A 25,099-nucleotide genomic window follows, 5' to 3' on the forward strand; every position below is an offset into this window, starting at 1 on the left:
CCCAACAGGTTGTTTTACTGCCCCCGATGGGGGGAGAATGGGAGTGATGGTAGCCCCCAACAGCAGCTACTCCCTGTTTGGGGGGGAGGAGGCAGCGACTCTCGGCGCCGAGCGCTGCCGAGGGGCGGGGCTGCTGCCACCGCCTCCCTGGGGCGCCGGGCCCCGCCCAGCCGCAGCTGGACCGAGCCCGGGGCAGCAGCGCGCGGAGCCGCCTCCCAGCCCGCGCCTGCGCACAGAGTCAGGGCAGCCTCCTCAGCCACGGCTGCTGCGCATGCTCCGCTCTGGGGCGCCTGCGCAGTGCGCCCTAAGGAGCGAGCTGAGCCCAGCTGCTGGTACCGCTATAGCTCGGTGCGTGCGGGCCGGGGGATCGGAGAGCCAGGGGGCGCTTGGGGCACAGGGAGGATGCAGCGTGAGGACGGGAGGGGCGCTGCAGGGGGCCGGGGGGCGCTCACGGGGCTGAGGGGAGCGAGGCGGGAGCGGAGGGAAGATGTGGGTGGGTGTGTGTGTGTGGGGGGGGGGGGGGTTACAATTCCCCTTTGCAGAAGCGGCACTTTTCTTTGTTCCCCGCTTCTCTGCCTCCCCTCCCCCATCGCAGCACGATCCTCTTTGCCCGTGTCACTGTGTGACTGAGAATGGCAGCCCGTGTGCAGGCGCTGCAGGGAAGCTGGCGGGTCTGTTGATTGATCAATACTCTCCAGCGCCCCTTGGCATTTATCGCTGGGCCGTTTGCTGAGACCTCCAGGTCCCCAGGAGAGTCGCTGCTGTTAATGCTGGTGCGTATTTCTGCTGGCAGCTCAGACTCCTATTCGGTATTTTTCCCCAGAGCTCTGTGCTGTGTCTGTCTGGGGCTCGTTGCTTTTCCATGGATTAGTCTCCTCCAGCCCCTGTTCTGCCCTTCAGTTACTGATAGCACCTCATTGGGATTGCTAGGAAAAAAAGCTGCCTGCCAGCCCTGGGCAAAGGGCTGGATCCGGAAGTGGAATCGTGCCAGGGAGGCTGGTGAGGGGATAAATTGGGAGGGTAGCATGCCCTGCATGCTCTTGCATCTTGCCCAGACCTCCACCCCCAGCCAGCTCCTGCACTCTCTTTCATGCCCAGACCCCCAAACCTAGCCAGTTCCTGCACCCAACCTCCTGCCCCCCCTCCCTGGCAGCCCCCTCCTGCAAACTGAAACCCTCATTTTTGTCCCTATCCCAACATCCTGGGGTCCCTCACAAATTAACTTTGGGTCCCCAGAAGAGTTGAGCTTGCTCTGGGGGTGAGCCATGGAGCTTTGGTGCCTCCCCACCCACTTGTGGCTTATGGGGAGTGTCCGTTCTTTCCTGTTGCTCAGTTGGTCAGTGAGGTTTATTACTTTTTTTCTTTTTGCTTCTCACTTGTGTGTGGCTCCTAATGGATTTTTTTGTGGATCAGTGGTCCCTGACCCAAAATGTTCCTTACCCCCTACTCTCAGTGATCCTCTTGACCACTGAAACTGTGTTGCAGAGAAGGTTCATAAAGTCTCTTTTCATTTCATCTTCATGAGAGATCTGAGGTCTGTGCTATCAATAAATGGAGGAAGACTGGGACCTTTAGCTATAAGAGCCTAAATTTAGACACTTATATTTATATTCAGGCATCCGAATATGTACCTTGTTTATCAGAAATGCTGGGTACTTAGAACCAAATCCCATTAATTGCAGGTGCAGTAATGTTGAAACTCAAGCTAGGTATTGAGCAAAATGAATATAGATGTGGAACTTGTGTGCGCGGGTTATAGAACATCGAGACTCAAGCATTGACCCAAAATGGCAGAGTCTAGCTTGTTTATCACCAGGAGCAGAGTCTGGGGAGAATGGGGGTTTAGAAAGGGTTAAAGCCCCTTCTGAAATGTCTCCAATTGCCCTTCTACCCCGACAGGCTGCAGAACACCCATGTCTTGCTCCCGCTTAGCCCGTGGCCTACAGAGCCAGGGAAAGGAAATGGCAGTGGCAGAGCTGGTGAGCTTCGAGGAGGTGGCTGTGTATTTCTCTGAGGAGGAATGGGCTCTTCTGGACCCGGGTCAGAGAGCCCTCTACTGGGATGTGATGCAGGAGAATTATGAGGCTGTGAGCTGGCTGGGTAAGGATTCCTGTCCCCTCGGGTATCAGAAGCTGGGTGTGTTCTGGAGCAACTGGGTTGGGTTTGGTTTGGTTCAGGGTCCCTCCTTACTCCTGACATTGGGGGCAAAGAGCATCAACCCCAATAATCCTGGCTTGTATATGAGAGATTGTCCCCTCTACACCCTTCCCAGGAGAGCAGGTTCAGAGACATAACAATGGTACTGCTCTTCCTACAGCCAAGGTCTCAATGTGCTTCCCCACCATCTTGCCCGTGTTGTGCCCTGGCCGGAGGTGTCAGTGAAAGGCCTGGGCAAGAACAGCAGGTACCAGAGTTGTGGGGCTGGGTGTAGCTGCTGTTAATGCCTGCAGGGTCCCCCAGTGTGCTGAGCCCTTGGAAAGCGAGTGTGGTTCCTGGAGTCCTTTGCCTCTGGCTGATCTGTGAAATGCTGGATCCTGCCAGTGAGAGGGGCTGGGGCTGAGGGAGGGTGGATGAGGCAGTTGACACTCTGCAAATGTTCTGTGGCGGGTAGCTTTGCAGTAGGTAAACATGTGTAGAGCTCTTCTTACATGTCAGGCACGGGCTGGGTTTCCTTTAAAAAAAAATCCAGCTTTATTCTCTCTGAGGCTCACTTGCCTCTGTGTGCAAAGGAGGTAATCACACCATCTGTCTTGTCTTTTTAGAGTGAAGTATCTTTGGGCAGGGACTTTTTCTTCCTATGAGAGTATATGGCTCATTGGAACTCAGGAGACCTTCATTCAATCAATTCCTTGCCCTGTTACAGACTTCCTGTGTGACCTTGGTCAAGTCTCTTAGAGTGTCTTGTGTCCAGTCCCCTGTCTCTGCAATAGCTATTACAGTATGTCCCTGTTTTACAGGGCTGGGGAAGGATAAATACATTTAATTGGGGAGATGCTTAGTTCCATACAAGCACCCCGATAGCACATTGGGGTCCTGATTGACACCGAGGATGCCAGGTGCTGCTGTGACTGATAAGCTTCGCTTCCCATAGCGGCTGCAGTGCCATATGAATTGCTGCTAGTGCCACAGAGTGTTGTTATGGCTGCTCAGAGCGGCTCTTTCTGGAGCTCTGATGCCAGCTGCACTGGCAGAGCATGAGGCTTGCCCATGCAGCACAGCTCAGGCTCATTGCCAAAGAAAGACACAGGCTCCATTCAAGGGCTAAGGCACTTGGCCAGATTTATTGGCAGAGGAGCAGGGTGCTAGTGTCAGCTCCCCAGGCACAGGTACAGTAAGATGTGACCCGCCTCAACAATGGTACCGGCTCAGCCAGCAGAACACGGCCCCTCAGTCAGCACTGACATGCCTCTCCCGGGACGTCCACTTTCACACATTGACGCAAACAAGGTGCACATTGCACTCCGTGTGTGCTACTCCCCTTAGCTTTATACCTGCTCATTGGAACAAAATGTCCGTATACATTATCCCCTCATCCCCCTGATGTGCACAAGGGTCCATGTGTTGCTCTGCCATCTCTTAGGAGTGTGTGTCTGCAGTTGCTGCAGCCATTAGTGTCCTGTGTAGCCTCTTTCCCCATCTGCAATGTGCTGAAGTAGTTGGCTGGTACTTAGTGCGCTACCATTCTGCCAAGGCCCAGCCCGTTCTGGTTCTCAGCCATTGGTTAATGCTGTTATGCCAAGGGCCTCCCTTCCTCTCCTTGTGATTTTATGGGAGGGTGATAACTCATCCCAGAAAAGCAGAATGTTTAAACTGAAATTATGCACTGGGTTAAACACTGCTTCTTGGCTATTTTGCTTTACCCCTCCAGACATTCATGCCTCATGTGTCCAGTGGTCTCCACATTCTCATGTTCCAGAATCTCTATGGATACTAAGTCCATGCGCTAACAATAAGACTACAGGCAGTCCCCGAGTTACGCGGATCCGACTTACGTCGGATCTGCAGTTACGAACGGGGTTCCTCTCCCTGGTCTCCAGCAGACCAGGGAGAGGAAGCAAAGCGGCGGAACACGTGGGCAGCGGACAGGGCTGTCCGCTGCCCACGCGCTCCGAGGCTTGGCTCTGCTTTGCCCCCCCCGTCCCCCTGGTCTGCAGACCAGGGAGGGGGGGGGCAAAGCAGAGCCAAGCCGCGGAGCGCCCGGCCAGCTGACAGCCCAGAGCGTCTGGGCTGTCAGCTGATCGCGCGCTCTGCGGCTTGGCTCTGCTTGGCTCTGCTTTGCCCCCCCCCCTTGCCCCTGGTCTGCAGACCAGGGGGAGGGGGGGGCAAAGCAGAGCCAAGCCTCGGAGCGCGTGGGCAGCGGACAGCCCTGTCCGCTGCCCACGTGTTCCGCCGCTTTGCTTCCTCTCCCTGGTCTGCTGGAGACCAGGGAGAGGAACCCCGTTCTGCACGTCTGGGTTGTCAGCTGGCCGGGCGCTCCGGGGCTTGGCTCTGCTTTGCCCCCCCCCCCCGTCCCCCTGGTCTGCAGACCAGGGGGACGGGGGGGGGGCAAAGCAGAGCCAAGCCGGGGAGCGCGCGGTCAGCTGACAGTCCAGACGCGTCTGGGCTGGCAGCTGGCAGCGCACTCCGCGGCTTGGCTCTGCTTTGCCCCCCCCCCCATCCCCCTGGTCTGCAGACCAGGAGGAGGGGGGGGGCAAAGCAGAGCCAAGCCGGGGAGCGCGCGGTCAGCTGACAGTCCAGACGCGTCTGGGCTGTCAGCTGGCAGCGCGCTCCGCGGCTTGGCTCTGCTTTGCCCCCCCCCCCCATCCCTCTGGTCTGCAGACCAGGAGGAGGGGGGGGGGGCAAAGCAGAGCAAAGCCGCGGAGCACGCGGGCAGCGGACAGCCACGGCGTGTCTGGGCTGTCCCGCTGCCCCCGTGCTCCGTGGCTTTGCTCCAGACACCTGTGATACAGCAGCTGGGGCGCTGCCAGTTGGTCCCGTAGCGCCGCTCTGGGCGCTACTGGACCAACTGGGCAGCACCCCAGCTGTTCTGCCCCAGGCGTCCCCAAGTCAGCCGCTGCTGAAACTGACCAGTGGCTGACTACAGGAAGCCCCTGCCCCGGGCTTCCTGGAATCAACCGCTGATCAGTTTCAGCAGCAGCTGACTTGGGGATGCCTGGGGTTCTTAAGTTGAATCTGTATGTAAGTCAGAACTGGCGTCCAGATTCAGCCGCTGTTGAAACTGATCAGTTTCAGCAGCGGCTGAATCTGGACGCCAGTTCCGACTTACATACAGATTCAACTTAAGAACAAACCTACAGTCCCTATCTTGTACGTAACCCGGGGACTGCCTGTATAGCAGTAGGGATATATTAATGGCCACCTGACCAGGACAGTGATAGTGACTATGAAATGCTAAGGGAGATTAGGGAGGCTATAAAAATGAAAAATAAAAACCTTCAACAATAGGGGAGGATTTCAACTAATCTCCATATTGGCTGGGTACACGTCACCTGAGGATGGGATGTAGAGATAAAGTTTCTTGACACATTAAGTGACTGCTTCTTGGAGCAGCTAGTTCTGGAATTCACAAGAGGAGAGGCAATTCTTGATTTAGTCCTAAATGGAGCAAGAGATACATGAAACTGGACCACTTGGAAATAGTGCTCATAATAGAATCAAATTTAACGTCCCTGTGTTGGGACAACATCTCAGCAGCCCAACACTGTGTCATTTAATTTCAGAAAGGGGAACTACACAAAAATTAGGAGGTTAGTTAAACAGAAATTATAAGGTACAGTAACAAAAGTAAAATCCCTGCAAGCTGCATGGCAACTTTTTCAAAGACACCATAATAGGGGCCCAACTTAAATGTATACTGCAAATTAAAAAACACCAAGAACCAAAAAAGTGCTGCCATGGCTTAACAACCAAATAAAAGAAGCAGTGAGAGAGAAAAAGGCAAAGTTTAAATGTGTAAGTTAAATCCTAGTGAGGAACATAGAAAAGAGCATAAACTCTGTCACATTAAGTGTCAAAATACAATAAGAAAAACCAAAAAGCAGTTTGAAGAAGAAGCAAAATGCAGGACAATGTAGCACTTTAAAGACTAACAAGATGGTTTATTAGATGATGAGCTTTCGTGGGCCAGACCCACTTCCTCAGATCAAATAGTGGAAGAAAGTAGTCACAACCATATATACCAAAGGATACAATTTAAAAAAATGAACAAATATGAAAAGGACAAATCACATTGCAGAACAGAAGGGGGATGCGGGGGGGTGGGAAGGGGGAGGAAGGAAGGTAAGTGTCTGTGAATTGCTGATATTAAAGGTAGGGAGAGTGGGATGTTTGTGAGTTAATGGTATTACAGGTGATAATTGGGGAAACTGTCTTGGTAATGGGTGAGAAAGTTCAAAGACTTGTTTGAAGAAGAGATATCCAAAAACTTAGAAAGTAATAGCAAACATTTTTTAAGTACATCAAAAGCAGGAAACCTGCTAAACAACCAGTGGGGCTATTGAATGATCAAGATGCTAAAAGATAAGGTCATTGCAGAGAAACTATATAAAATCTTTGCTTCAGTCTTCACTGCTGAGAATGAGAGGGAGATCCTAAATCTGAGCCATTCTTTTTAGGTGACAGATGTGAGGAATTTTCCGAGATTGACAGTCATTAGAGAAGGTTTTGGAACAAATTGATAAACGTAACAGTAACAAGTTAGTGGGACCAGATAGCATTAACCCAAGAGTTCTGAAAGAACTCAAATGTGAAATTGCAGAACTATTAACTCTCTGGTTTGTAACCTAACCTTTAAATTATTTTCTGTATCTAAAGAGTGGAAGATACCTAATGTGATACCAATATTTAAAAGGGGCTCTAGAAATGATCCTGACAATTACAGCCTGGTAAGGAGCAGGCAAATTAGTTGAACCTATAGTTAAGAATAGAATTGTCAGACATATAGATAAACATAATTTGGTGGGGAAAAGTCAACATAGTTTCTGTAAAGGGAAATAATACCACTAGATTTACTTGAGTGGAGTCCTGTGAACATAGTGTACTTAGAGATTTCCAGAAAGCCTTTGAAAAGGTCCTTCACCAGAGGCCCTTAAATAAAAAGAATTGTTGTGGGGTAAGAGGGAAGGTCCTCTTATGGATTAATAACTGGTTAAAAGACGGGGAAAAAAGAGGTGGAATAAATGAACAGTTCTCACAGTCGAGATAGGGGATATCACTAGTTACCTAAGAGTCCATATTGGGGCCAGTCCTATTCAACATATTTATAAACAATCTGGAAAAAGAGGTGACCAGCGAGGTGGAAAAATTTTCAGATGATACAAAATTACTCAAGATAGTTAAGAACAAAGCAGACTGAAAAAATTCAGAAGGATCTCTCAAAACTAGGTGAGTGGCCAAGAAAATGGCAAATGCATTTTCATGTTGATAAATGAAAAGTAATACATGTTGAAAAAAAGAATCCCAAGTACACATCCAAAATGATGACTAATTTAGCTGTAACCATTGGGGAAATCTCACTCCCCGGGGTACAGAATCACCAGAAGGGTCCGAGGCTAGAGGTCAAAGCAGTGAGGCAGGAGAGAAATCTAGAAGGAAAACTTTATTATGCATGCGTGCAGGCTGATAGCTACCAGAGTGAGAGCAGCAGCAGCCCCGAGAGAGAGTTTCAGGGATCCTTTATACAGTATGTTCAGAAAGTTTAGTTGTTGATTGTTTTCTTTAACATATCAAAGTCTCAGCAGAAGTACTCTCAGACGTTTCTGTTCACACCAGAAGTGCTAGAAGTAAGTTTTACAGTACAAAGGCACATGATAACCTAAGTGAGTCTACAAGGCAAACTGTGACAAAGATAAGAGTTTACATGACAAATTGTGACAGACTAGGAGTCTCCATGAAGTTGAGAGAGGAGGCATTGCAAGGGTCTTGATTAGAGTTAAGATGATTTCTCTCTGTTACAGGGAGAGGCCTGGAAAACTTTTAACCCTTACAGGAGTTTTCTTTTAGAGAGTTTTGATTTCCTGTACAGTCCCCCCCCTTAGACTCAATTGGAGTTATTTGATTTTTCTCCCACACTACTTAAGAGAGAGATCTTGGAGTCATTGTCAATAGTTCTCTGAAAACATCCGCGTAATGTGAAGCAGTAGTCAAAAAAGCAAACAGAATCTTAGGAATCATTCTCTGTCTTATTCTCTATCCCTTTTTAAATATCTTATTGCCTCTATATAAATCCATGTTTCTCCCACTTCTTGAGTACAGGCAGTCCCCGGGTTACGTACAAGATAGGGACTGTAGGTTTGTTCTTAAGTTGAATTTGTATGCAAGTCGGAACTGGTACATATTGTAGGGGAAACTCTAGCCAAACATTTTTTTTAGTTTTGGATAGCATAGGGAAAGGTTAACTCCCCTCTAATGTTTGTTTTGCTGTCTGTTCCCCTGTTCAGAAGATTTCACATCTATTTCTGTCCCTGTGACAAACTTAGGACTAAAGGAGTAACTCATCAAATACCAAACAGCTCTGCACCATGCTTTGAGCTAATAGCTTTATTTCCACACACCACCCAGGGTTCTAGGAGGAGGGTCCTTTTTTTGCTAACACAATGCCAGCACTTTGTTTGTTTTGGTGGAGTCTTTGTTTGCCCAGGGAGCCCAGCATGTATAGGGGGAGGAGGGGCGGAGAGGCTGCTTTTGTCTGCTGTTCGGCAGCCTGTTGCTCAGGGGAGGGGGCAGCCTGTTGCTGGCAGGGGGGGAGGGGGGAGGCGTGCAGGATGCGAGGCCGCGGGGGGGGGGCGGGCAGCGGGCGTGGGGAGGCACTTTTCCTCTGCCCGGCAGCTCTGCGGGATCCCTGTCCCTGTGGCCAGCTGCTGCAGGCAGAGGCCAGTTGGAGCTGGCCGAAGAGGAGGAGAAGGTGGATTCTAGGACCCAGGTGAGCGAGCCCCGGGGACGCTGCTGCTCTCCAGGAGCCGGCAATGTATAGAGGGGAGGAGGGGCAGAGAAGCTGCTTTTGTCTGTTCGGCAGCCTGTTGCTCAGGGGAGGGGGCAGACTGTTGCTGGCAGGGGGGCAGCCGGCGTGGGGAGGCACTTTTCCTCTGCCCAGCTCTGCGGGACCCCAGTCGGAGCCGGCCCGAGGAGGAGGAGGATCCTAGGACCCAGGTGAGCGAGCCCCGGGAATGCTGCTGCGCATGTGCGGGAGTTGCCTCACCCCGTTCGTATCTAGGGATCCGACGTAAGTCGGATCCACGTAAGTCGGGGACTGCCTGTACTGCGTACAGATGTGGTTGTCTCATCTCATGGAAGATATATTGGCATTGTAAAAGGTTCAGAATATGGCAACAAAAATGATTAGAGGCTTAGAACGGGTGTTATATGAGGAGAGATTACAAAGAGTAGGACTTTTCATCCTTGAAAAGAGGAGACTAAAGGAGGGATATGCCAGAGGTCTATAAAATCATAACGGATATAGAGAAAAGGAGTAAGGAAAAGTGATTTACTGTTCCCATAACATAAGAACTATGGATCATGAATGAAATTAATAGGCAGAGGGTTTAAAGGGAACCAAAGGAAGTTTTTTTTCACACAGTGCACCATCTACCTGTGGAACTCCTTGCCAGAGGAGGTTGTGAAGATCAGGACTTTAACTAGAATGAACAAGTGAAAATGGAGTTTCTATTTACCAATCTCCATTCTGCCACTGCACATTTCTTCCTCATCTTTCTTTCCCTTTCCTTAGCAATCCTTCTGGCCTGCCAGCAGAATGGTGTGTCTGCTGTGTCAGTCTCTAGAGGAGGTTGGGGAGCACAGGTTTGCCGTGAACTGTGGCAAGTTCATGGCAAGCTGCTGCTGAGATCCCTGCTGTTCTGTGGAGCACAGAGAGAAGCCTGTGGGATTGCTGGGTTTGGTGCCACTGAGGCTCCTGTTGGAACCCTGGTGGGCTGCTGCTGCAGTTGCTGCTTTTCTGGGCAGCCCCTCCTTTGCTGGATTGCTCTGCTGCTGCTGTTCCGTCAGCACCTTCTTCCTTTCTGCCAGTGTTCCCTCTAAGGCAGTGGTTCCCAACATTTTTTATACCGAGGACCACCAAACCCAGTCACAAACTTTTGGCAGACCTTTCATTTTATTTGCATTTTTTCCTAATCATTATGTAAATAATGAATATGTAAATACATTGTTATCAGTCCCTAACAGATCAGAGTTTGCAAATATCTACACTAAAAAAAACCCCAGAACATTTTCCCTTCTGGCTGCTGGGTGGGGCAGCTTCTCCCCCAGGGGTGACTGGGGCCAGCACAGGGAGGGGCACCCGCAGGGGCATTTGGGGCACCCTATTTGGAAACTTTAGAAATTTTGTTGGGCATAGGAGCTGGTACCCCCAAGTGCTATCACCAGTCACCTCTGCCCTCCCCACCTCCTGCTCGATGGAGTTGGGGAGCTGCCAATGTATCTCACCCTCCCCTTCTGTATAACCCCTGCCCTGCGTCTCTTCCTTCCCCAGCCAGGCTGCTCTTCCTCTCACACTCTCCCTCCAGCTTCCCTTCCCCAAATCCTCCTTTTTCTGCCCCATAACCTCTTCTCAGAGTCTCCCTCCATTGCACTCCTGTTCCCATCTGCCCCATCAGTCTCCTCTGAATCCCCCAACCTCCCTTCAGCGCTTCCTGCACTCCCTCCTGCCCCCACCTCATAAATCCCTGTTCCCCATCAGCCATCTTGTCTGTCTTGCCCCTCTTCACACCCTCCTGTCCCCCACCAGGGCTGGCTCCCCTTACATGGTTGGAGCTGACAGCGGCTTCCCTGGGCCCAGGCAGGCATCTCAGCCAGATCTGCTGGGAGCAGCCTGGAGCCAAACCCTCCCCCTGTAGGGGGGCCTGCTTCCAGAGGGATGGTGGTGGGGTGTCTCTGACCTGTCTCCAAGCACTGCCTGCCCTGAGGCAGGGGCTGGCCAGGCTGAGGGTGCTGCCCTGGGAGTTGTTCCCGGTAAGCAGCTTTCTACATACCACAGGCCCTGCAGGAGATTCCCCCCTCCCAGCTGCAGCCTGGGCTGCAGAGGCCCAGCAGTGCTGCCCTGGGGCTCGGGGATCTGGCCCAGAGCCTGGCCCCAGAGTCCCTGCTAGCAGAGTTTGCCAGTTTCTTGCTGCTGCTGGACCTGAGCCAGAGATCACTTCCCCTAGTGCCTGCTGCTGCCACTGGGTCCTAGTGAGCAATGGGCTCTCAGACTCCTGCTGGCTGCTGCTGGGTTCTAGCGTGACACCCGCCTGAGTGCTTGGACAGTGTGTCATGGCCTCACAACCAGCAGTTTATGGCCCACCACTGGTCCACAAACCAGCAGTTGGAAACTGCCGCTCTGAGGTGCCTGCCTGCGCAGCTGTGCATGAAGAAGTGAATGGCCACAGATTCAGTGAGTGGAGCCGCGCAGGTGGGCTTCCACTAATGAGGTGCCTCCTGGACCCTGCAGAGGATGTGGAAGAAGGTCATGTGATGGGGAAATAGGGAGTGGGTAGGGTAGCTTGGGAGAATAGGGAGAGGGTGGCAGGGTCAGTGGGATGAGGTGGGGGTGGGTGTTTGGGACATCCCAGCCCCAACTGGGCTGCAGTTGCTTGTGTTGAGGAGACACTGGACTCTCTCTCCCAGGGCCAGACTGGAAAGGGGGGAGCAGGCTGCACAGGGGGTGGATGCCAAGAGCAAGGTTAATCCAAGCTCATCTTCCCTTTTCTTGAGGCATCTCTGAGGCTGGGGTGAGGAGCTGGTGTTAATTACCTCCTGATTGTCAAAGTTATTCCTGGCATAGCTCAGACCTTTTAACTGTGATGGGGAAAGAGGAATGTGACACCCCCACTATTTTCCACTGTTAGAATTATAGAGCAATCCCCAGGCAGTGAATTCTCTGCAGTTCTAGGCCAATAGGTTTGTTGGAAGGGACCTCATTGTTCCCAGCAAATGCCCCAGCACCGTGAGCTGAAAAACATTGGGGCCAGATGGACTTTAGTGTCACATGAGCTAGTCACATACCCTTGGCTGCCCCGATGAGCCATGGCAGGCATTGCCCACCGTCTGGCGGAGAAGTCTGAGAACATATGTCTGGTGAGGATGAGATTTCCATGGCGCATGGGTTTTGTTGATGGACCATCACTCTGAATGGTCAATTCACAGTGTGCAGGGTGGACTGGATGCAAACTACAGTGTGGGTATTTCCGCAGCAGCAACTATATTTGAAATATTGGTTCATGGTCCATATTCATAACTTGAGGTACAAAAATGATGTCCACACACAGACAGGATAATCACAGTCACCATGTCAGAACGTTCCCATTGACACTGCACACGACACACTTAGCACATGTTTTGTTGTAATTGTGTAACAGCGGTAACACAAATGAACTACATGGTCATATTTTAATTCTGTAACATCACAGTGGGATCTTCCCAGTACTAAATGAAGGTCCGAGAAGGGATCTGGCTGAAGGTGTGAGGAATGTGCCCACAAGGTACAGAGTAAACGGTAGAGTCTGTGCAGCCAAGAGGGGCAACAAATGGAAGGCCATGTTGGCCATGAGGAAGGCTGGAATCCACACAAAGAAGCTGCTGCTGCTGCTGGTGGCAGAGTAGAACCGAGGCAGCAGAAGGGGAGCTGAGCTGCAGCAACAATGCAGATATGGCCCTAACCCAGCCTCCCTCCCTGAAGAAGCAGCACAGCCAAACACCACCAAGGCCAGACATAGAAGCAGCAGTTGGAGCAGCAGCTATTGTGGGCAGCTGGCAGGGCCCACCCAGCCACAATTTAGGGGTCAGGAGTGTGGAGCATATACAGGGTCTGAAGCAGCCAGCCAAGGATTTGCCTTATTAACCAGGCAACTTCCTCTTCCTCCTCCTGGTTCAAGTAGAGCATCCAAGCCAAGAAGCAGGGTGAGCTGATCCAAGCCCCCCAGCCAGGAGCTTTCTGGACAGAGCCCTCAGGGAAGCTAGAGCTGGGAATTGCTGGGTCTTTTTTTTCCCCAAGTTCTAGTGACCTGCCAAGTGGCTGCTGCAGTCTGAGCCCTGTCTGTGGGCCTTAGTGTCAGACCTGCAAACCATCGCTGAAGCTCACCTTTTGAACAGCATGTTCCTGTCCTGCCCTGAGATGGGTGGAGAGATGGAATGGGCCATGAGGGAGACTTAGTTGTACTTTGGAGCTGTGGTTCTCAACTTTTTTGGCCCATGGCCCACACCACTCAATGCAAACCTTTCCATGAACCACAAGCCAGTCACCTGTGATGACAAAATGGGTATAGAAGGAAGGGGGGTGGTCTGGGTGGGAGCTAGGGTGCATGAGCGGTCTGGGTGGGAGATTAGGTTTAGGAGTGTGCTGGGAGTGAGGGTCTAGATAGGAGGCAGGGTGCAGAAGCAGCTTGAGGACAATGGTTCTGTCCAGAAGGGTGGGGGCAGGAATGGGTTGGGCATGCAGGGTCTTGACGGGAGGGGAGTATGTGAGAGGAATAGGGGTGCGAGATCTCAGTGGAAGGGGAAGAGAGGTCACTTACCTGGCTCCAACACTTCCTACCACTCCATCCCCTGCTGTTCTCATTGGTCATAATTTTTGCCAATGGGAGCAGCAGGGAAAGACTTGAGGTGAGTGTTTTCCAGCCAGAGAGAGGGGCAGTGACAGCACACAGAGCCATTTCCTTCTACAAGTCGTATTCTGTCCACAAGGCTTGCTGCCTTCCCTCCCCCTCCCCATCCCTATAGTGGAAAGCTGGTGCTGGCACTCCAGCCTTGGAGGGGGCTCAGGGCCATAGCACCAGCGCTGGCTCCACATTGGTGGCTGGGAGGCAAGTTCCAAACCTGTGGCCCACTTGCAAGATGGTTGCGCACCACTAATGGTCCATGGACCGCACTTTGAGAAACACTCCCTCAAGGGAGCAGCAGAACACTCATCTCCCACAGGGAATAAGCTGGGCCATTCCTAAGGCAGGGGCGATGCACTTTTACTGTAGGTGAGTGTTTCCTGGGATCTTGTCCCATCCAGAACCCAGTCTTTGAAAGGTGGGGAGAAGTCTTTCTGGGTGGGTGATTCAGATCCTGGCTGTGGAAGCAGTAATGGCATGGACCTTAATGAACAAGATCAGCACTTGATTAATTGCTCCCTGGGCAGGATTTCCAGTCTTCAAAGCTCATGTGATCTCCTGGGTGGAGCAAGGGGAGGAGCTGTGGATCCCGGATCTCCAGGGCTTAGAGGAAGGGGAGAACATCACCGACACCCACACAGGTGAGCACTCAGCTAAACTGACTCAGAAACCAATTTCTGTGTCATCACAGAAAGCATCACTTGTGCATTTTCATCAAATCTAACTTCTGTCTCTTCAATTCCAGTTTGAGGGTGGAGACAAAGGTTGAGTTCTTTCTTTTGGGGAAGGGTTATAGACTCAATTCATGATTATTGAACTTTCCAGCCATTATTTGGGCATGTTCCCCCTTTTCTATTCCCCTTTCAGAGTTTTCCTTTCAGCTTAGCACAGAGAATGACTCCTGTCTGGATTCTCTGTCCCAGCAGGTGATGGGACGCTGAGTGAGAACAATGAGGAGAGTCTTCATCAGGAAGCACCGGAGCAAGTGGCTCCACATGAGATGTTATTGGGAAGTTCTGAAGGGCATGTTTCCCAGATACCTGAGCAGGGAGAAACCTGTAAGAGTCAGCATAGCCCAGACAGGCAGCAGGGAAAACATCCAGAGGAGGGACAAGGCAAATCCAGTCACTGGGGCAGAGGAGTGAAAATAAATACAGAAGCGGTTCAACAGAAAATCCCCCATCAACAAGCACCCTCCACTTACAATGACTGTACAACTCTTATTGAACATCATAGAATCCCCACAGGTGAGAAACCCTTCAACTGCTCTGACTGTGGGAAAAGCTTCAGTAAGAGGTCAGACCTTGAAAGACATAGCAGAATTCACACTGGGGAGAAACTCTTTTATTGCTCTGACTGTGGGAAAAGCTTCAGTAGGAGCTCAAATCTTTTTAGACATCAGAGAATCCACAGAGAGCCATGTTTCAACTCCTCTGACTGTGGGGAAAGCTTCAGTGACAGATCAGACCTTGTTAGACATTGGAGAATCAACACAGCAGAGAAACCCTTCAGCTGCTCTGACTGTGGGAAAAGCTTCAGTTGGAACTCCCATCTTAATACACACAGGAGAATCCACACAGGGGAGAAACCTTTCAGCTGCTCTGACTGTGGGAAAAGCTTCAGTCAGCACTCAAGTCTAATTAGACATAAGAGAAACCACACAAGAGAAAAACCCTTCAATTGCTCTGACTGCGAGAAAAGCTTCAATGAGAGTTCACAACTTGTTCGACACAGGACAATTCACACTGGAGAGAAACCCTTCAGCTGCTCTGAGTGTGGGAAAAGTTTCAATAGGGGCTCACAGCTTGTCATACATAAGAGAATCCACACAGGGGAGAAGCCATTCAGCTGCTCTGACTGTGGGAAAAGTTTCCATGGGCGCTCACACCTTGTTAAACATTGGAGAATTCACACAGGGGAGAAACCCTTCAGCTGCTCTGACTGTGGGAAAAGTTTCCGTGGACGCTCACATCTTATTAGTCATCAGAGAATCCACACAGGCGAGAAACCTTTCAACTGCGCTGACTGTGGAAAGAGCTTCAGTAGGAGCTCAAGTCTTGTTACACATAGGAGAGTCCACACAGGGGAGAAACCCTTCAGGTGTTCTGACTGTGGGATAAGTTTCAGTAGGAGCTCGTACCTTGTTACACATGGAAGAATCCACACAGGAGAGAAACCCTTTGATTGTTCTGAGTGTGGGAAAAGCTTCAGGGAGAGGTCAGGCCTTGTTAAACATTGGAGAATTCACACAAGGGAAAAACCTTTTGACTGTGAGAAAAGTTTGATTTGGCCCTCAAATCTTAACAATCATCCTATAACCCACACAGGAGAATCATAGAATCATAAAATCAAATAATAGAACACTAGAACTGGAAGGGACCTCAAGAGGTTATTAAGTCCATTCCCCCTGCCCTCACAGGAGGTCCAAGCACCCTTTGTTATCACTGGTAGATGTTTGTCTAATTTGCTTTCAGATATCTCCAATGATGGAGATTCTACAACCTCCCTAGGCAGTTTATTCCAGTGTTTAACCACCCTGATAGTTATGTAGTTTTTCCTAATGTCTAACCTAAACCTCCCTTGCTGTAATTTAAGAACAATTTTTTCCCTCCTCCTTGAAACATCTTTTTAGGTACTTGAAAATTGCTATCATGTCCCCTCTCAGTCCTCTCTTTTCCAAACTAAACAAACCCAGTTCTTTCCGTCTTCCTTTTTTGGCTATGTCTTCTAGACCTTTAATCATATTTTATGCTCTTCTCTGGACCCTCTCTAATTTCTCTGCATCTTTCTTGAAATGTGGTGCCCAGAATTCAACACAATATTCCAATTAAGCCTCCTCAGTGCAGAGTTGAGTGGAAGAATTACTTCTTGTGTCTTGCTCACAACATTCCTGTTAGTGCAACCCTGTAACTTCTCTGACCACAGGAAAAGGTTCATTCTGAGGTCAGAACTTGTTAGACATAGGAGAATCCACATGAGAGGAACCCCATAATCTAAGTCTCCTTTAAATTGTGTGGTCATACAGCTTTGCTACAGCCTAATAAATACCTAGCAAGCTCTTAGGGCTGTGGTGGAGATTGATGCCTCTACTCACTGGTTTCAACTCCTGCCCAGACCAGCAATAACCAGCACACAGCTGGCTATGCCGCAGTCCCAGAGCTGCCATGACAGGGAAACATGCCTCCCCCCCCCCCCCAGCAGCATCAGAGCTGGGAGAGAGGAAGCTGATGGGGGGGATCTTCTCTCTCCTACATCGTCCTTTGGTGGCCTACCCCTCAAAGCCCTTCATCCTTGGCCCACCTCAGAGATCACACCCCGAGCCCAAGCCCTCATCCTAAAGCTTCTGTCTCATCCCTGAGCCCCTAGTCCCCAGCTGTTTGGCCCAGCCCTGAGCCTCCTTCCCATAATACAAGATCCTGAGGCCCAGCCCAACTCCTGCCACATGATCTTCTGTGCACCAATATGGATAATATGTCGCACATATTGGTGCCTTTAACAAAATTCAATCTGCAACTTTGGGAAAAAATTAGATGGGACACTGTGTATAACTGTTCTGACTGTGAGAAGGGCTTCAATGAGAGGTCAGACCATGTTAGACATAGGAGAATCCACATGAGAGAAACCCTTCAGCTGCTCTGACTGTGAGAAAAGCTTCAGTGAACGCTCACACCATATTGCACATCAGAAGTTCATACACGACAAAATCCCTATAACTGCTCAGACTGTGGGCAAAGGTTCAGTCAGGGCTGATACCTCCTTGAACGTCTGTCAGGAGAGAAAGATAAAAGCTGTAGTTTAATCAGAGAAAGCTTTAGTCAGTGTCACACACCTCCCACTGCCCCTCCTCTGAGTGGGTACAGTGTGCGTCCAACCATCCCTTCCCCCAGCTCGGGAGTTCAACCCCACACCCTAGTGAGTAGCCCCAACCACCCTTGAATTCCCCAAAATCTCCCCAACAGGCACAGTTTTACAGTCTGAAGCATTGGTCGGGTCCTATTGGTTCCAAACGACCGAGACACTGCTGTCAGAGGGGTAGGGGGACCAGGACCCTCCCCCTCTACTGGAACTCAGCTCAGGGCCCTAAGGACCGGAGGAATCCACGTCTGATCTGGCTGACGGGGACTCCACCTGAAACTCACCAGCCCGTGGGCCAATATCCAAGGCCCCACCCTGGGCTACTTCCAACCTTCCTTCCAGTGCATGGCTCCACCCAAAAAGCCCACTTCCAGGGCTGTCGCTTCATGGCAGGCCTTGAGCTGGAGCACCCTGGGCCCTGTCCACTCTCCCTGTGAGGACATCAGTGGAGCCCATGCGTAAGAGCCGTGGTGCTCTCCACCCAGGCTCAGCACGGCGCATGGCATCCTCTGGCAGCCTCCTTCCCAGCGTGCCCAGCGGGTTTAAATCTCCCGCCAGGACGCCTTCCGTGCGTGGGGGCGTGGCACTGCCCTGCCCATCTCCCTTGATGCTGGGCCAATGTTAAGCTCCTTGGATACGAGGGAGCATGCGCAGCACTGGCAGCGCCGCCGTGGGGCCTGCTCTGCCCACAGTGCCGGTGCTGGACCGGCCGGAGTGTGGGGTGCGGGCGCCCCAGCACACACCCCCCATCCAGGTTAGGCCTAGGCCCTCTTCCCCTTCCTCCCTCATTGCTCTAGAGAAAAAGTCTGCGTTATGGGTTTTACCCGACCGATGTGTCATCTCAAAGCAGTATGACTGCAAGGACAGGTACCATCTCATGATGCATGTATTCATCTCTTTCATGGTGTGCAGTCACTGGAGGGGCGCGTGGTTTGTAATCAGCTGGAATTGACTGCCTGGAAGATAGTACCTCAACACGTCTATAGCCCATTTCATAGCCAGCACCTCTTTCTCTATCGTGTCATATTTCTGCTCCCATGGAAACAGCTTTCAGCTTATATAGAGGACAGGGTGCTCCTCTCCTTCCACTTCCTGTGACAACACCATCCCCAACCCAACCTCCGAAGCATCAGTCTGCTTTATAATGGTTTTGTAAAGTCCACTTGGGTCAGAACAGGGGCATGGGTCAACTACTCCTTTAGTGATAGGAACGCTTGCTCCCCCTCTTCAGTCCACCACCCTTTCGTTGGTTGGGTCTTACAGATTAAATCTGTTAAGGGGGCTGTCAGTGTTGCAAAATTGGGAATGAAATGCTGGTAGTAGCCTGCCAGTCCAAAAACTGGCATACCTGCTTTTTTGTCATCAATGTGGGGAAGTCTTGGATGTCACCTACCTTATCTACCAAAGGCTTTAATTTGCCCTGCCTCACCCCAAGTACGATACCTTGTGGTGTCCAAAGTAGCACTTGCCTAGGTTCACCGTAAGCCCATGTCACTCAGAGTTGTGAGCACTGCTACCAACTGCTGTAGATGGTCAGCCCCTGTAGAGCTAAACATCACTATGACGTCTATGTATGCAGTGGTGTAATAGCGATGTTCCCAGAGAACCCTGTCCATTAACCTCTGGAAGGTGATGGTAGCTCCATGCAGACCAAAGGGCATGGTCACGAATTGGTACAACCTAAAAGGGACGGGGAATGCCGTCTTCTCTTTAGACATGGGAATTAGTGGGATTTGCCAATAGCCCTTAGTTAAGTCAAGGGTAGATCTATAGTGTGCATCTCCTAGATGTTCTAAGAGCTTGTCCATTCTGGGCATTGTGTAGGCATTGAAATGGTATAGCACATTTACCTTGCGGAAGTCGATACAAAAGCAGATGGACCTGTCCCCCATGGGTACCAGCACTATGAGACTTTGCCAATAGCTATGCGATTCCTCCACCACCTGGTTTGTAACCAGGGCCAGATTAAGGGTGGGGGGGAGCTAGCTGGGCAGCTGCCTGGGGCGCCAACCTATGGGGGGCACCTGATTGAAGTGTAAGGGGTGCTGCGTACCCAGGGGTGGGGCCGCACATATGCCGCACGCCCAGGTGAATGGTGCCCCTTACCACTTCAATCAGGTGCCCCCCATAGGTTGGTGCTCAGGGGCAGGACTGCGGCGCCCCTTACCATGTTAATCAGGGACCGTGCACCCGTGGTGCAAGTATAGCTTGGTCCGGCACTGTAACTCCTTCCACACAGAGACCCACAGGGGTCTCATACCTTTTTTCCTGGTGCAGTTGTGACATGGTGGTAGGCCCAGGCTGTTCATCCTAGTTCCTTAGAAAGGACCCGGGGAAACGTCTGCAACAGTCATAGAAGATCGTCCTGCTGGCTCAGGTCCAACTCCTCCCCTAGTTGGACAGGTGGGGAATCCCCTGTTTCTCCGCCCCATGGGCCCAGCTCCAGCTCAGGTGGACAGGGCTTGATCTTCTCGGGGGCACCACCCCTTTAAGAGATTTACATGATAGATCTGGGTACCCTGCTGCTTCCCCAAGAGTTGGATCTCGTAATCTACTTCCCCGACATGGTGCCATACTTTAAAAGATCCTTGCCACTTCGCTAGTAATTTGGAGTCCTATGAGGGCAGTAGAAGCAACACCTGGTCCCCGGGTTTAAATGTTCTCAACTGGGCTCCCTGGTTATAATAATGGACCTGCCTCTCCTGGGCCTTCAAAAGATTTGAGTTTGCAAACTCCCCCAGGGTCTGAAGTTTCTTTCTCAGGCCCAGTATATATTGAACTGATACCTGTACCCTAGATTCTTGTTCCTCCCATGCTTCCTTTATGATGTCTAGTATGCCTCGGGGTTGGCGTCCATATAATAGTTCGAATGGTGAGAACCCCTGGATGCCTGAGGTACCTCCTGGACTGTGAACAATAAAGCGGGCAACAGTTTGTTCCAGTCCCTGTCCACAAATCTTGTCCTTGTCCACAAATCGACATAGCCTACTTTTTAGAGTCTTGTTAAACCTTTCTACTAGACCATCTGTCTGGGGGTGGTATACAAAAAACCCACTCCCAGGGCTGTTGCTTCATGGCAAGCCCTGAAACGGAGAGCCCTGGGCCCCATCCACTCTTCCCACGGAGTGGTCAGTGGAGCCCATGCATAGGAGGCTCTCTCCCTTCTGTGGTGCTCTCCGCCCAGGCTTGGCACAGCACGTGGCGTCTTCTGGCGGCCTCCTTCCCAGCGCACCTGGTGGGTTTAAATCTCCCACCGGGACGCCTCCCATGCATGGGAGCGTGATGCCGACGTGCTTCTGCACCCCACCCCTCTCTCTTAATGCCAGGCCGATGCTAAGCTCCCTGGACACCAGGGAGCATGCGCAGCACTAGCGGTGCTGCGGGGCCTGCTCCACCCACAGTGCCGGCACTGGACCAGCCAGAGTGCAGGCACCCCATCACATGCACATTATATCACATTGGAGTACCCAAAGATGAGAGAGACCCTATTGTAATATAAGAGGGTTTCTGGGAGCACTGCTGAGAGGGTCCAATCGGTGAATTGCTCAAAGACAGGGCTACTTATAGCCCAAGCTTGGGGACCCTCCACTATAAAGTGCACCAAAACAGTCACAAAGAGCACTTCTATTTGCTGCACTGGCCAGCAAGAAGACACACAACCTATCCCCTTAAACATGTCAGCTTCTGCTGTTTCACAACCAGTACCATACTCTACACAGAGGAGAGGTTATGAAAACCAGTCTCACCAAATCTGGACAGGTTCTCCCAATCTCAAAGGATCAGCCACATTTCCAGGTCAATTTAAACCTTAGATCTTACCCAGAAATGCACATGATGCCAGTCTTTTTGAATATAACATTGAAAGGCTTATGAATAAAGAAAGGAAATGGTGAGTAAAATTGTTAAAGGAAACAAATTAAATACACTGATTACAAAATTCCTGGTGTAGGCTTGTAGCAGAGATGGAATAAACTGATATATTAAACATCTCTGGAATACAGCCTTTGAATACATCAGTCTTTTTGGGTTCAATTCATAACAAAAATGCTCCTGAAGTGATGAGCTGGAATGAAAACAATGATGGATGAACCTCTGGAGCCCTCTTTATATCCTTGCCTATGTGGAGGGAATTCATTGTTCTCCTGTAAAAGTACCTTCCAAAATGGATTCTGTCACGAGCAAATCACCTTTCCATGCACGCTGCAGATTTTTTTAGGCAAGCAGCCATGACTTACGTGCTGGTGTGAAGGTACACAACAAAGTCTTCAGCTGTGGATTTGCACCACCTGAGGTGCATTGTCACTCAAGTACTGCTATTAACAAGTAAACCTTGTACAATAGATGAGTGCTTGTTGATAGTCTCCCAGAAACCTTGCACAATATCAAACTTGTTGATCATCTCCCAGAAACAAACGTGAAATGCAAGTACAGTGCCAATACTCATAACTTCAAGTACAAAGAGGATACATGCATATGAGCAGTATAAACAATCAGGGAATCATAAGCTTTCTGTAGACATCTCACTTGGCCCACTTTGCACAAGTTTTGGTGCAAACATATGACAGTGGTTGCAACAATGTTATGTAAGTCCATAACATTAGAGACCATCACATTTATGAATTACCAAGGGTAGGAAAAGCCTCAGTCAGAGGTCAGACTACAGGCTTCTTTCAGAAGAAGCTTTTTTTTTGGAAGAGATCTGAAAAATCTTCTGAGAGTGTCAGCACTGCAAAAGTACATTGAAAAGGCAATCTGCTTTTTCAAAAGAGAGTGTCCAGACTGAATGGACGCTCTCTCACATGTAAGCTATGATTGCTATGGATGGAATGGCCACCAGGGCACCTATGCTTTTTCCTCTTTCCTCTTTTTCTGAAAGAACTCCTTCTTCCCCACCCACACATGCCTTTTTGCGAAAGAGTTCTTTTGCAAAAAGGCTTCTTCCCCATAGAATGAGGATTACCAATGCCAGGAAAACCCTCTGTGCTTTCAGTTTTCTTATAGAAGAATGCAGTTGCAGTGTGGACATTCCTCAAGTTTTGTTGAAAAATTAGCTGTTTTTCCCACAAAACTCTGTAGTGTAACATACCCCCAGTTGTCCACCAGAGAACCCATACAGGGAAGAAACCATTAAATGCCATGAATTTGGGAAAAGATCAGTGAGAGCTCAGCTCTTAATAATCCTCAGGGAAGCTCTGGAGAAGAGTGCTCCAAGTGCGGGAAAGCCTTCTAGTGCACCTCATCCCTCATGAGATCTAAGTGCATCCACCCAGGACACACATTGTTAAAAGTGTGCTGGCTAGGGATGGAGCCAAGAAAATACAATACTTCCTTATTCCTACAAAGAGTCTGCCTTGCCTGCATTGGCCATGAGTGAGAGATATGGCATTATTCAAGCAGGGAATGAAACATCCTTCAGAGAACAGTGCCATGCAGAGCAAGGGACTGAGATAAGAGTCCCACATTATGACAGGACTTGATTATAACTTCTTGAGAAATCTGAATGGTTTCTTTTCTGTCACTTCATTTAAGTATGATGGTATACACCTAAGTCATGAAGAAAATTCCAATGCTAAAAAGTCCACATAGATTTTGGAAATTAATTATTACTAAAATGCCATAAAGATTTCTGTGCTTCAGAGCTGTTGGAATTTCACCTAAGAGACCTTAATTCTTGCTTTCCTAGAACACTGACCCCTCTGGAGTTCAGCTTTGTTCCCTAGACTCTTTGGCTGGTAGCTGATGTTAACAGAAAGGTGTCCAAGTCATATAAACTCACCAACTTCCATCCAACTACGAAAAGGTCCTAATGTCATATGGTACAGAAGGAAAGAATTTTGCTAGTAACAGTAAAAGTAGTACAGCCTTGAAGCTGCCTGAGACTGAAGAAAGTTCTAAAACCAAAACCAGAATTGGTTGTAGTCTGTCAAATTCATGGTCCAGTTTTGTCAATGTTGGGGTCACATAATTTAAAAAATCAGACATTTCATCATTTTAATGTATAATGTCATGCTGTTGTAATTGTAGGGGTCCTGACTGAAAAAGGAATTGTGGAGGAGAGGGGTGTCACAAGTTTATTGTGGGGGGAGGGTTTTTTTAAGTCCTGGCTTGGCAATACCCCGGCTGGGATAATTGAGTTGGGGTTGGTCTGCTTTGGACAAGGGTTTGGACTCGATGACCTCCTGAGGTCTCTTCCAACCCTATGGTTCTATGATACCAAGACATGTATATCTCAGTGTGATATACAGATCTTAAATATCACCAGCTCTCCTGCTTTTGGCATGGTTCTGGCAATATTTGGCATATTTATGAATGTAGGAGTTGCTGGTTATGGGAAGCCAGGAGGCAATTTTCCATATCAGTTCAGAAACAAAAAGGAACCAAACTGTAAAGTTTAAAAAAAATCATAATTTTTGATGCATGGCCTTGGAATTTGTAGTGCTGTCTGTACTATATATGTGTGACCCTGAGCCACAAAGGATGAATCAATTGTAACAATATAGTTTTTCTGCAACCATATTGGAAGGCCTAAATGGACACCAGAATGAAGAGCAGCAGCCATTAGCTGTAAAACCTGGAGTCACATACTCACATTCCATCTAAATTGCATTACAATAGTGTCACACCAGACTGTGAGGAGATCCTGTCCTATTGGCACCCACTATCACCAGGTAAAGAAACAGATGTCAAGATGGGTAAAGAAAACTTAGTTTAATAGCATTGTCTGGCAAGAAACTGTTTATCAGTAAATGAAGTTGTGGAATCATCATTCTGTGATTATGGTCCTCACTTTCCTATTGTTTGTCTTTATGATCTCTTTTTTTCATTGTTTCTGTCTGCTGTATAATTAATTTTGCTAGGTGTAAATCAACTAAGATGGTGGTGTCTGGTTAGATCATTCACTATGGCTATGTCTAGACTGCACCCCTTTTGTGGAAAAGGGATGCAGATTAGACACAGCGCAATTGCAAATGAAGCGGGGATTTAAATCTCCCCCGTTTCATTTGCATGAACATGGCTGTCGCTTTTTTCCGGCTCGGGGCTTTGCCGGCAAAAAGCGCCAGTCTAGACGGGGATCTTTTGGAAAATAAAGCCTTTTCTAAAAGATCCTTTATTCCTCTTAAAATTAGGAATAAGGGATCTTTCGGAAAAGGCTTTATTTTCCGAAAGATCCCCGTCTAGACTGGCGCTTTTTGCCGGCAAAGCCCCAAGCCGGAAAAAAGCGGCAGCCATGTTCATGCAAATGAAGCGGGGGAGATTTAAATCTCCGCTTCATTTGCAATTGTGCTGTGTCTAATCTGCATCCCTTTTCCGCAAAAGGGGTGCAGTCTAGACAAAGCCTTACTGTATGTTATGATTGGTTAGTAAAATTATACTAAAATAATGGTTAAAGTAGAGCTAAGCAGGACTCAGGTTTCATTATATAAACTGAGGCACAAAAGAAAATACTTTGGGAGCCAATTCTAGGACACAGCTCCAAGATCAGATCACCTGTGCCAATGGCCGTGCTGAAACTGCAGTCCCTTGATGGACCCGATCCTGATACCCATCAAGATGAGTTCATCTGTCTCATTGAGAGCGATGAGAACTGTATGCCTGGGGTGTGCAGCTATTTTTGATGATAGTTAATAAATAGAGATGAAGTAGGATATTACGGTGTG

At 49.5% G+C, this 25,099-nt stretch overlaps 1 protein-coding gene across 5 annotated transcripts; it reads left to right on the top strand.

Annotated features, from left to right (window-relative positions):
* Positions 1–218: 218 nt before the first annotated feature.
* Positions 219–24,407, top strand: LOC102445542 (uncharacterized). Of its 5 annotated transcripts, none has more exons than XR_012898303.1 (5): positions 219–348; positions 1,900–2,100; positions 14,114–14,227; positions 14,510–19,335; positions 19,573–24,407. XR_012898303.1 is itself a non-coding variant. In XM_075912968.1 (5 exons), the coding sequence occupies exons 3-5, from the start codon at positions 1,914–1,916 to the stop codon at positions 15,922–15,924; spliced, it is 1,716 nt and encodes a 571-aa protein (XP_075769083.1). In that variant the 5' UTR covers positions 286–348; positions 699–773; positions 1,900–1,913; the 3' UTR covers positions 15,925–24,407. The 5 variants fall into 5 exon arrangements, 4 of the variants coding, with proteins under 4 accessions (XP_075769082.1, XP_075769084.1, XP_075769085.1 ...); XM_075912968.1 differs by adding an exon at positions 699–773 and having other exon boundaries at positions 286–348; positions 14,510–24,407; XM_075912967.1 differs by having other exon boundaries at positions 14,510–24,407.
* Positions 24,408–25,099: the final 692 nt, after the last annotated feature.

The sequence above is a fragment of the Pelodiscus sinensis genome, chromosome 31 (genome assembly GCF_049634645.1).
Source record: "Pelodiscus sinensis isolate JC-2024 chromosome 31, ASM4963464v1, whole genome shotgun sequence".
Classification (NCBI taxonomy): Eukaryota; Metazoa; Chordata; order Testudines; family Trionychidae; genus Pelodiscus; species Pelodiscus sinensis.

What these genes read in the sequence shown, in the direction of transcription:
- LOC102445542 (XM_075912967.1), top strand. Translation starts at nt 1,914, where the DNA reads ATGTCTTGCTCCCGCTTAGCCCGTGGCCTACAGAGCCAGGGAAAGGAA. An exon ending in TGAGGCTGTGAGCTGGCTGG is followed by an intron (nt 2,101 to 14,113) that starts GTAAGGATTCCT and finishes CTCCCTGGGCAG; the next exon opens with GATTTCCAGTCTTCAAAGCT. An exon ending in CATCACCGACACCCACACAG is followed by an intron (nt 14,228 to 14,509) that starts GTGAGCACTCAG and finishes TCTCTGTCCCAG; the next exon opens with CAGGTGATGGGACGCTGAGT.